Consider the following 12,162-nt stretch of genomic DNA (forward strand, 5'->3'; position numbering starts at 1 on the left):
CTATATACCACATAGTGTCTGTATGTATCATCTAATATTACCATGTCTATATACCACATGGTGTCTGTATGTATCATCTAATATTACCATGTCTATATACCACATGGTGTCTGTATGTATCATCTAATATTACCACATGGTGTCTGTATGTATCATCTAATATTACCATGTCTATATACCACATAGTGTCTGTATGTATCATCTAATATTACAATATGGTGTCTGTATGTATCATCTAATATTACCACATGGTGTCTGTATGTATCATCTAATATTACCATGTCTATATACCACATGGTGTCTGTATGTATCATCTAATATTACCATGTCTATATACCACATGGTGTCTGTATGTATCATCTAATATTACCATGTCTATATACCACATGGTGTCTGTATGTATCATCTAATATTACCAGGTCTATGTACCACATGGTGTCTGTATGTATCATCTAATATTACCACATGGCGCCTGTATGTATCATCTAATATTACCATGTCTATATACCACATAGTGTCTGTATGTATCATCTAATATTACCATGTCTATATACCACATGGTGTCTGTATGTATCATCTAATATTACCATGTCTATATACCACATGGTGTCTGTATGTATCATCTAATATTACCATGTCTATATACCACATGGTGTCTGTATGTATCATCTAATATTACCATGTCTATATACCACATGGTGTCTGTATGTATCATCTAATATTACCACATGGTGTCTGTATGTATCATCTAATATTACCATGTCTATATACCACATGGTGTCTGTATGTATCATCTAATATTACCACATGGTGTCTGTATGTATCATCTAATATTACCATGTCTATATACCACATGGTGTCTGTATGTATCATCTAATATTACCAGGTCTATATACCACATGGTGTCTGTATGTATCATCTAATATTACCATGTCTATATACCACATGGTGTCTGTATGTATCATCTAATATTACCATGTCTATATACCACATGGTGTCTGTATGTATCATCTAATATTACCAGGTCTATATACCACATGGTGTCTGTATGTATCATCTAATATTACCATGTCTATGTACCACATGGTGTCTGTATGTATCATCTAATATTACCACATGGCGCCTGTATGTATCATCTAATATTACCATGTCTATATACCACATGGTGTCTGTATGTATCATCTAATATTACCACATGGTGTCTGTATGTATCATCTAATATTACCATGTCTATATACCACATGGTGTCTGTATGTATCATCTAATATTACCATGTCTATATACCACATGGTGTCTGTATGTATCATCTAATATTACCATGTCTATATACCACATGGTGTCTGTATGTATCATCTAATATTACCATGTCTATATACCACATGGTGTCTGTATGTATCATCTAATATTACCACATGGTGTCTGTATGTATCATCTAATATTACCATGTCTATATACCAGATGGTGTCTGTATGTATCATCTAATATTACCATGTCTATATACCACATGGTGTCTGTATGTATCATCTAATATTACCATGTCTATATACCACATGGTGTCTGTATGTATCATCTAATATTACCATGTCTATATACCACATGGTGTCTGTATGTATCATCTAATATTACCACATGGTGTCTGTATGTATCATCTAATATTACCACATGGTGTCTGTATGTATCATCTAATATTACCACATGGTGTCTGTATGTATCATCTAATATTACCACATGGTGTCTGTATGTATCATCTAATATTACCACATGGTGTCTGTATGTATCATCTAATATTACCATGTCTATATACAACATGGTGTCTGTATGTATCATCTAATATTACCATGTCTATATACCAGGTGGTGTCTGTATGTATCATCTAATATTACCACATGGTGTCTGTATGTATCATCTAATATTACCATGTCTATATACCACATGGTGTCTGTATGTATCATCTAATATTACCATGTCTATATACCACATGGTGTCTGTATGTATCATCTAATATTACCATGTCTATGTACCACATGGTGTCTGTATGTATCATCTAATATTACCACATGGTGTCTGTATGTATCATCTAATATTACCATGTCTATATACCACATGGTGTCTGTATGTATCATCTAATATTACCAGGTCTATATACCACATGGTGTCTGTATGTATCATCTAATATTACCATGTCTATATACCACATGGTGTCTGTATGTATCATCTAATATTACCATGTCTATATACCACATGGTGTCTGTATGTATCATCTAATATTACCACATGGTGTCTGTATGTATCATCTAATATTACCATGTCTATATACCACATGGTGTCTGTATGTATCATCTAATATTACCATGTCTATGTACCACATGGTGTCTGTATGTATCATCTAATATTACCACATGGTGTCTGTATGTATCATCTAATATTACCATGTCTATATACCACATGGTGTCTGTATGTATCATCTAATATTACCACATGGTGTCTGTATGTATCATCTAATATTACCATGTCTATATACAACATGGTGTCTGTATGTATCATCTAATATTACCAGGTCTATATACCACATGGTGTCTGTATGTATCATCTAATATTACCATGTCTATATACCACATGGTGTCTGTATGTATCATCTAATATTACCATGTCTATATACCACATGGTGTCTGTATGTATCATCTAATATTACCATGTCTATATACCACATGGTGTCTGTATGTATCATCTAATATTACCATGTCTATATACCACATGGTGTCTGTATGTATCATCTAATATTACCATGTCTACATACCACATGGTGTCTGTATGTATCATCTAATATTACCATGTCTATATACCACATGGTGTCTGTATGTATCATCTAATATTACCACATGGTGTCTGTATGTATCATCTAATATTACCATGTCTATATACCACATGGTGTCTGTATGTATCATCTAATATTACCATGTCTATATACCACATGGTGTCTGTATGTATCATCTAATATTACCACATGGTGTCTGTATGTATCATCTAATATTACCACATGGTGTCTGTATGTATCATCTAATATTTGTCTAACTCTCCAGCACTGCCTCCTCCACTTCCTGCCCGAGACACTAACCCCTGGGCCAAGACTCCTGGCCACGCAGGGCACCATACCCCCCCGACCTCCACCTCAGCACACCCAGGTAAGGACTAGAGCATAGAAATAGATTTAGGAGCCTCGGGCCCCTTGGTGTTTGGCTACTACTGTGGTTGTTCTGTTTCTCTGGACTGAGACACCAGACCAGAACACAGACAGGCTGGTTCTGTTTCTCTGGACTGAGACACCAGACCAGAACACAGACAGGCTGGTTCTGTTTCTCTGGACTGAGACACCAGACCAGAACACAGACAGGCTGGTTCTGTTTCTATGGACTGAGACACCAGACCAGAACACAGACAGGCTGGTTCTGTTTCTCTGGACTGAGACACCAGACCAGAACACAGACAGGCTGGTTCTGTTTCTATGGACTGAAACACCAGACCAGAACACCGGATGGTTCTGTTTCTATGGACTGAGACACCAGACCAGAACACAGGCTGGTTCTGTTTCTATGGACTGAGACACCAGAACACAGACAGGCTGGTTCTGTTTCTATGGACTGAGACACCAGACCAGAACACAGACAGGCTGGATTCAACTAAACTGATTCCACAGCAAGTCTGACGCTTAGCAAGTTAGCAACGTCATGATTGTCATCAATCAATCAAATCTATTGATAATGCTCTTTCTACATCATCTGTTGTCGGTGTTATTGTTCAGTTTTAAGATGCTTTCAGGTTCAATTATTAGGATTTACTCCGAAACGTCTAAACATTCCATGATGTTCTCTCTACTAGGAGGTGATTGGACGACACCAGTGATTGTAGCTCCTCCCTCCGCCACATCGTCTCCGTCTCACCACTCCCACCGCCGCACGCCGTCGGAGGCTGACCGTTGGCTCGAGGAGGTCACCAAGTCTGTCCGCGCTCCGCAACTCGGGTCCACACCCCCCTCCCAACCGTTCCTCACCCCCAACCCACCAGCCTTCTCCATCCCCCCAACCCAGGCTTTCATTGTCCCCATGCCTTCCACCCAGGCCTTCCCTGCTACCCTACCCCCTAACCAGGCCTTCCCTGCTACCCTACCCCCTAACCAGGCCTTCCCTGCTACACTACCCCCTAACCAGGCCTTCCCTGCTACCCTACCCCTAACCAGGCCTTCCCTGCTTCCCTACCCCTAACCAGGCCTTCCCTGCAACACTACCCCTAACCAGGCCTTCCCTGCCACACTAGCCCCTAACCAGCCCTTCTCCACCCCCCCAACCCAGGCAGTTGCCCCTGTGGCCTTCATGTCCTCCCTGCCCCCTGCGATTCCCATGCTGGCCCCTCGCCAACCTGCCTACCACACCCAGGCCCCAGCCTCCTACCCCATGTCCAACGGGCTGCCCTATGCCCATCCCAGTGTGCCTGTGATGGGCATCACACCCTCTCAGATGGTGGCCAATGTGTTCGGTTCAGCCACTCAGCCCCAGGCGTACCCCACCCCCAGCCCCAGGCGTACCCCACCCCCCAGCCCCAGGCGTACCCCACCCCCAGTATGACCCTGATCAGCACACTGTGTGTATCCCCTTCAGCAACCCCCACCAGCAGCCCCTTCCCTTCCAGGCACCCAACGGGAGTGTAGCCTTCAACGGGGGTGGGGCCGACAGCTGGGCCCCTCCCTCCCTGCCCCCTCCGTCCTCCCAGGCCCCTCCCCTTCCCCCGCAACCCCTGGCAACGGCCGATCCTTTCGAGGCCAAGTGGGCCGCCCTGGAGACCCGCCAGCGCACCACGCCATCGCCCACTAACCCCTTCTCCTCCGAGCTGCACAAGACCTTTGAGATCCAACTCTAGAGACTGAGAAGCTGGGAGGAGGTGGACTGGGACTGAGGAGGAGGAGGTGGACTGGGACTGAGGAGGAGGTGGACTGGGACTGAGGAGGAGGAGGTGGGCTGGGACTGAGGAGGAGGAGGTGGACTGGGACTGAGGAGGAGGTGGTGATGATGGGGGAGAGGATACTTTTTTAATGAATTTGCAGGTTGGTGAGAGATGGGAGAGGAGCAGACTAGCCTTTCTCTCAGTCTCTACATCCGCCTGGATTGGCTTAGTAGAGGACCTGAGTGGAGGAGATGGATGGGTGGGTGGAGGACCTGAGTGGAGGAGATGGATGGGTGGGTGGAGGACCTGAGTGGAGGAGATGGATGGGTGGGTGGAGGACCTGAGTGGAGGAGATGGATGGGTGGGTGGAGGACCTGAGTGGAGGAGATGGATGGGTGGGTGGAGGACCTGAGTGGAGGAGATGGATGGGTGGGTGGAGGACCTGAGTGGAGGAGATGGATGGGTGGGTGGAGGACCTGAGTGGAGGAGATGGATGGGTGGGTGGAGGACCTGAGTGGAGGAGATGGATGGGTGGGTGGAGGACCTGAGTGGAGGAGATGGATGGGTGGGTGGAGGACCTGAGTGGAGGAGATGGATGGGTGGGTGGAGGACCTGAGTGGAGGAGATGGATGGGTGGGTGGAGGACCTGAGTGGAGGAGATGGATGGGTGGGTGGAGGACCTGAGTGGAGGAGATGGATGGGTGGGTGGAGGACCTGAGTGGAGGAGATGGATGGGTGGGTGGGTGGAGGACCTGAGTGGAGGAGATGGATGGGTGGGTGGGTGGAGGACCTGAGTGGAGGAGATGGATGGGTGGGTGGGTGGAGGACCTGAGTGGAGGAGATGGATGGGTGGGTGGGTGGAGGACCTGAGTGGAGGAGATGGATGGGTGGGTGGGTGGAGGACCTGAGTGGAGGAGATGGATGGGTGGGTGGAGGACCTGAGTGGAGGAGATGGATGGGTGGGTGGAGGACCTGAGTGGAGGAGATGGATGGGTGGGTGGAGGACCTGAGTGGAGGAGATGGATGGGTGGGTGGAGGACCTGAGTGGAGGAGATGGATGGGTGGGTGGAGGACCTGAGTGGAGGAGATGGATGGGTGGGTGGAGGACCTGAGTGGAGGAGATGGATGGGTGGGTGGAGGACCTGAGTGGAGGAGATGGATGGGTGGGTGGAGGACCTGAGTGGAGGAGATGGATGCTGCTGCTGCTTACCAGACATTTCATTTGTATTGTGGGTTTAGTTGTGTTGTTGCTTTGGATGACGTGGAAGTGGACATGATGACCCTGTGGAGTGGTGGATCTGAGAACACACAGCCCCGACCCCAGCCCCGACCCCCAACCCCGACCCCCAGCCCCAACACCGACCCCGACCCCAGCCCCGACCCCAGCCCCAACCCCGACCCCAACACCGACCCCAGCCCCGACCCCAACCCCAGCCCAGACCCCGACCCCAGCCCCAACCCCGACCCGAGCCCTCCCAGCTCTCGAGACACACTCAAACAACTTTACCAGGGGTTGCTACCCCTTCCTCCCTCTCCTGGTCCAGCTCACAGCGCCCCCAGGTGGCTGGAGTATGATCTGCTCTCCCGACCACCTGTCAGGCAGAAGGACTGCAGCACTGAAAGAGAACTGAGCTTCCAGACCAGAGGTTCTCATCTAAAAACATTTTAAAAATCAGAAAAAGTGAGAGAATGCCAAAATCTTTATTTTTATGCATTAAGGTATATTTTAAATAATAGCTTTGGAAATCTAACAGAAGAGTTGTAAAGTAATCTCTGCCAAGGGCACAGAGGATAGCTAGCCACAATGAGGGGATGTGCAACCTGTATACAAGAAACTATCATATATTATAAATCTATATCTATTAAGAATATATTAGTGTACACAGCTCACGGCAACTGATTTCTGTGATGACTTGAAGAGAGAATGTGTTTGACGGGACAGCTGTTTTATTTTGTATTCTCAGTCTCATTTTGCCGTTCGCTGTTTCCATCCTGTGATTGGATGTTATTCTCACTGTAAATAGTTCAATCATCATTGCAGAAACAATCGACGTGGATCCAGCGGTCAGCAGTGTGGTCGGCAGTACCCTGGGGGTGTGTTCATTAAGAACCAAACGGGGGAGGGACCTACTTGAATTTTCCAATAGAAACTCTTGTTTCCATTTGCGTAACGTTTTGCTACGGTGTGCGACTAATGAATACACCCCCAGGCTGCCTCTGCTACCACTGATCTGCCCTCTCAAGTCTCCTTACTATGATAGTACTAGTCTAGTACTCGATATTACTAGTAATTAGTACTCATCTAGTACTCGATAGTACTGGTAATTAGTACTCATCTAGTACTCGATAGTACTGGTAATTAGTACTCATCTAGTACTCGATAGTACTGGTATTTAGTACTCATCTAGTACTCGATAGTACTGGTAATTAGTACTCATCTAATACTCGATAGTACTGGTAATTAGTACTCATCTAGTACTCGATAGTACTGGTAATTAGTACTCATCTAGTACTCGATAGTACTGGTAATTAGTACGCATCTAGTACTCGATAGTACTGGTAATTAGTACTCATCTAGTACTCGATAGTACTGGTAATTAGTACTCATCTAGTACTCGATAGTACTGGTAATTAGTACTCATCTAGTACTCGATAGTACTGGTAATTAGTACTCATCTAGTACTCGATAGTACTGGTAATTAGTACTCATCTAGTACTCGATAGTACTGGTAATTAGTACTCATCTAGTACTCGATAGTACTGGTAATTAGTACTCATCTAGTACTCGATAGTACTGGTAATTAGTACTCATCTAGTACTCGATATTACTAGTAATTAGTACTCACCTAGTACTCGATATTACTAGTAATTAGTACTCATCTAGTACTCGATATTACTAGTAATTAGTACTCATCTAGTACTCAATATTACTAGTAATTAGTACTCATCTAGTACTCGATATTACTAGTAATTAGTACTCATCTAGTACTCGATAGTACTGGTAATTAGTACTCATCTAGTACTCGATAGTACTATTTGTTAGGACTTAACTACATTTGACTTCCATCTTCATAGTCTTTTATTTTATTGTGGTAATGTTTGTACTGTGTTGTTGTATTTTAACACTACGGACAGTGTCATCTCCCCATTTTATTTATCCTTCAATGATATTATTTTTTAAATAAAAATTATTGATTTCCCCATATTATTTGCACAAGCACTATAGTACAGTAGTTCATCACTTCAGGGCTTTAGTGAATGATGGTCATCAGTTCAGGGCTGTGGGTAATGTCAGGCCCCCCCGTAACTGATATCTGTGGCTAGGGGGTGCAAAATTCCAGTAACTTTTCAAAAATTCCCAGGCATTCTGGAAAACCTGGGAATTTTGGTAGAGTTAGCGGGAAACATGCAACCCTATCGGTGTCAGAAGGACAGGGTGTCCTGACCTCTTTGATCTGACGGGGGGCCTGACCTCTTTAATCTGACGGGGGGCCTGACCTCTTTAATCTGACGGGGGGCCTGACCTCTTTAATCTGACGGGGGGCCTGACCTCTTTAATCTGACGGGGGGCCTGACCTCTTTAATCTGACGGGGGGCCTGACCTCTTTGATCTGACGGGGGGCCTGACCTCTTTAATCTGGCGGGGGGCCTGACCTCTTTAATCTGACGGGGGGCCTGACCTCTTTAATCTGACGGGGGGACCTGACAGTGAGTCCAGCTGTTTGCAGTGGAAAGAGACAGAGAACCTGTTTCTCTTTCTGTGGTTTGAGTCCGAAATGGAACACTATTCCCTACATAGTGCACTACTTTTGACCAGGAGTATGTACAGTGCATTTGGAAAGTATTCAGACCCCTTAACCTTTTCCCCCCATGTTGTTACGTTTCAGCCTTATTCCACAATGTATTAAATACAACAACAAATCCACATCTATCTACAAACAATACCCCATAATGACATCACAATACCCCATAATGACATCACAATAATGACATCACAATACCCCATAATGACATCACAATACCTACAATTGATTCAATTTAGGGCGGCAGGTAGTCTAGTGGTTAGAGGAGGCAGGTAGCCTAGTGGTTAGAGGAGGCAGGTAGCCTAGTGGTTAGAGGAGGCAGGTAGTCTAGTGGTTAGAGGGGGCAGGTAACCTAGTGGTTAGAGGGGGCAGGTAACCTAGTGGTTAGAGGAGGCAGGTAGCCTAGTGGTTAGAGGAGGCAGGTAGCCTAGTGGTTAGAGGAGGCAGGTGGCCTAGTGGTTAGAGGAGGCAGGTAGCCTAGTGGTTAGAGGAGGCAGGTAGCCTAGTGGTTAGAGGAGGCAGGTAGCCTAGTGGTTAGAGGAGGCAGGTAGCCTAGTGGTTAGAGGAGGCAGGTAGCCTAGTGGTTAGAGGAGGCAGGTAGCCTAGTGGTTAGAGGAGGCAGGTAGCCTAGTGGTTAGAGGAGGCAGGTACCCTAGTGGTTAGAGGAGGCAGGTAGCCTAGTGGTTAGAGGGGGCAGGTAGCCTAGTGGTTAGAGGGGGCAGGTAGCCTAGTGGTTAGAGGGGGCAGGTAGCCTAGTGGTTAGAGGGGGCAGGTAGCCTAGTGGTTAGAGGGGGCAGGTAGCCTAGTGGTTAGAGGGGCAGGTAGCCTAGTGGTTAGAGGAGGCAGGTAGCCTAGTGGTTAGAGGAGGCAGGTAGCCTAGTGGTTAGAGGAGGCAGGTAGCCTAGTGGTTATCACATTTACATAAGTATTCAGGCCCTTTACTCAGTACTTTGTTTGATGTACCTTTGGCAGCGATTACAGCCTCAGGTCTTCTTGGGTAGGATGCTACAAGTTTGCCGTACCTGTATTTTGGGAGTTTCTCCTGTTCTTCTGTACAGATCCTCTCAAGCTCTGTCAGGTTGGATGGGGAGCGTCACTGCACAGCTGTTTTCAGGCCTCTCCAGAGATGTTCGATCGGGTTCAAGTCCAGACTCTGGCTGGGCAACTCAAGGACATTCAGAAACTTGTCCTGAAGCCACTCCTGCATTGTCTTGTCTGTGTGCTTAGGGTCGTTGTCCTGTTGGAAGGTGAACCTTCACCCCAGTCTGAGGTTCTGAGTGCTCTGGAGCAGGTTTTCATCAATGCGATCTCTGTACTTTTCTCTGTTCATCTTTCCCTCGATCCTGACTAGTCTCCCAGTCCCTGCTGCTGAAAAACATCCCCACAGCATGATGCTGCCACCGCCATGCTTCACTGTAGGGATGGTGCCAGGTTTCCTCCAGACGTGAGGCTTGGCATTCAGGCCAAAGAGTTCAATCTTGGTTTCATCAGACCAGGGAATCGTGTTTCTCGGTCTGAGAGTCTTTAGCTGCCTTTTGACCAACTCCAAGTGGGCTGCCATGTGCCTTTTACTGAGGAGTGGCTTCTGTCTGGCCACTCCTACCATAAGGCCTGATTGGTGGAGTGCTGCAGAGATGGTTGTCCTTGTGGAAGGATCTCCAATCTCCACAGAGGAACACTGGAGCTCTTTCAGTGACCATCGGATTCTTGGTAACCTCCCTGACCAAGGCCCTTCTCTTCAGATTGCTCAGTTTGGCCGGACGGCCAGCCCTAGGAAGAGTCTTGGTGGTTCCAAACTTCTTCCATTTAAGAATGATGGAGGCCACTATGTTCTTGAGGACCTTCAATGCTGCAGACATTTTTTGGTACCCTTCCCCAGATCTGTGCCTCGACACAATCCTGTCTCAGGAGCTCTATGGACAATTCCTTCGACCTCATTGCTTGGTTTTTGCTCTGACATGCACTGTCAGCCTTGGGACCTTATATAGACAGGTGTGTGTCTTTCCAAATCTTGTCCAATCAATTGAATTTACCACAGGTGGACTCCAATCAAGTTGTAGAAACATCTCAAGGATGATCAATGGAAACAGGATTCACCTGAACTCAGTTTCGAGTCTCACAGCAAAGGGTCTGAATACTTATGTAAATAAGCTATTTCTTCTGTTGTTTTCACTTTGTCATTATGGGGTATTGTGATGTCATTATGGGGTATTGTTTGTAGATAGATGTGGATTTGTTGTTGTATTTAATACATTGTAGAATAAGGCTGTAATGTAACAAAATGTGAGAAAAGTCAAGGGGTCTGAATACTTTCCAAAGGCACTGTATATAGTGCACTACTTTTGACTAGGAGAAATGCACTATATAGGGAATAGGGTGCCATAGGGCTCTGGTCTATAGTAGTGCACTATATAGGGAATAGGGAGCCATTTGGGATGTACACTCTGTCCCTCACTCTGGTCTGACATACTTGTTTTATCAGGCCTTTTTAATCAAACCAGTTTTATCAAGCCTGTGAATACGATAAGTTCTCTGATCTCGTGAACATGATCTGGTCTCTGATCAGTTCTCTGATCTAGTAAATATGATCAGTTCTCTGATCTAGTGAATATGATCTGGTCTCTGATCAAGTGTTCTCTGATTTCATTAGTTTATTCCACTTCTTTCCAGAACAATTTAAGCTAAAAATATGTAATAAATTGATGGTGGGAAGAAGAAAAACAAGCTTCTGGGTGTTTATGAGTTCCGTGAGTTCCCTGTGTTCCCTGTGTTCTCTGTGTTCCGTGAGTTCCCTGTGTTCTCTGTGTTCCGTGAGTTCCCTGTGTTCTCTGTGTTCCGTGAGTTCCCTGTGTTCTCTGTGTTCCGTGTGTTCCCTGTGTTCCGTGTATTCCCTGTGTTCCGTGAGTTCCCTGTGTTCCGTGAGTTCCCTGTGTTCCGTGAGTTCCCTGTGTTCCGTGTGTTCCCTGTGTTCCATGTGTTCCGTGAGTTCCCTGTGTTCTGTGAGTTCCCTGTGTTCACGATGCCTTTCTTTGACTCTGCTACTAGTGATTTACATATATTTAAAAAAGTAACTTTACCTGTTAAAACTTTTATGCAATATAGGTAATTGTGTAAGATTTATTTTTTAAACCTCCTGCTTAGGGCTGGATGTTCATACATAATCTATGAGCAGAATTACTGTTTACCTAAATTATCCTTGAAATCGACTATTTTCTGGAAGCTGTGCAGTGTCATGTTCCTACATTTTTGACACATTGGCCAGCACCCACCGAGCAATTTGAGGTCCAGCCAATGGCTTTCGGCCCCTAGCCATTTGATTGACAGCTAGCATTAGCAAGACTCGCACACAGCAGAGAGAGAGCAATGACGTCCTGCACATATCTGCACACATATGACGTAGTACACCATTTTCAGGGACCCGTTT

The 12,162-nt window shown here is 45.7% G+C and overlaps 2 protein-coding genes across 8 annotated transcripts in view; both read left to right on the forward strand.

The window, feature by feature from the left end:
- Positions 1–5,237, forward strand: part of LOC135561935 (protein numb homolog) — a 118,658-nt gene extending 113,421 nt beyond the window's left edge. The window contains 4 exon segments of the mRNA XM_065004408.1: positions 3,081–3,182; positions 3,877–4,115; positions 4,347–4,609; positions 4,611–5,237. Coding sequence (XP_064860480.1) covers positions 3,081–3,182; positions 3,877–4,115; positions 4,347–4,609; positions 4,611–4,911 — 905 coding nt within the window. The 3' untranslated portion in view covers positions 4,912–5,237.
- Positions 1–12,162, forward strand: part of smoc1 (SPARC related modular calcium binding 1) — a 573,206-nt gene that overhangs the window by 318,514 nt on the left and 242,530 nt on the right. The gene's annotated exons all lie outside the window — the stretch shown is intronic.

This window comes from Oncorhynchus nerka, linkage group LG18 (genome assembly GCF_034236695.1).
Source record: "Oncorhynchus nerka isolate Pitt River linkage group LG18, Oner_Uvic_2.0, whole genome shotgun sequence".
NCBI lineage: Eukaryota > Metazoa > Chordata > Actinopteri > Salmoniformes > Salmonidae > Oncorhynchus > Oncorhynchus nerka.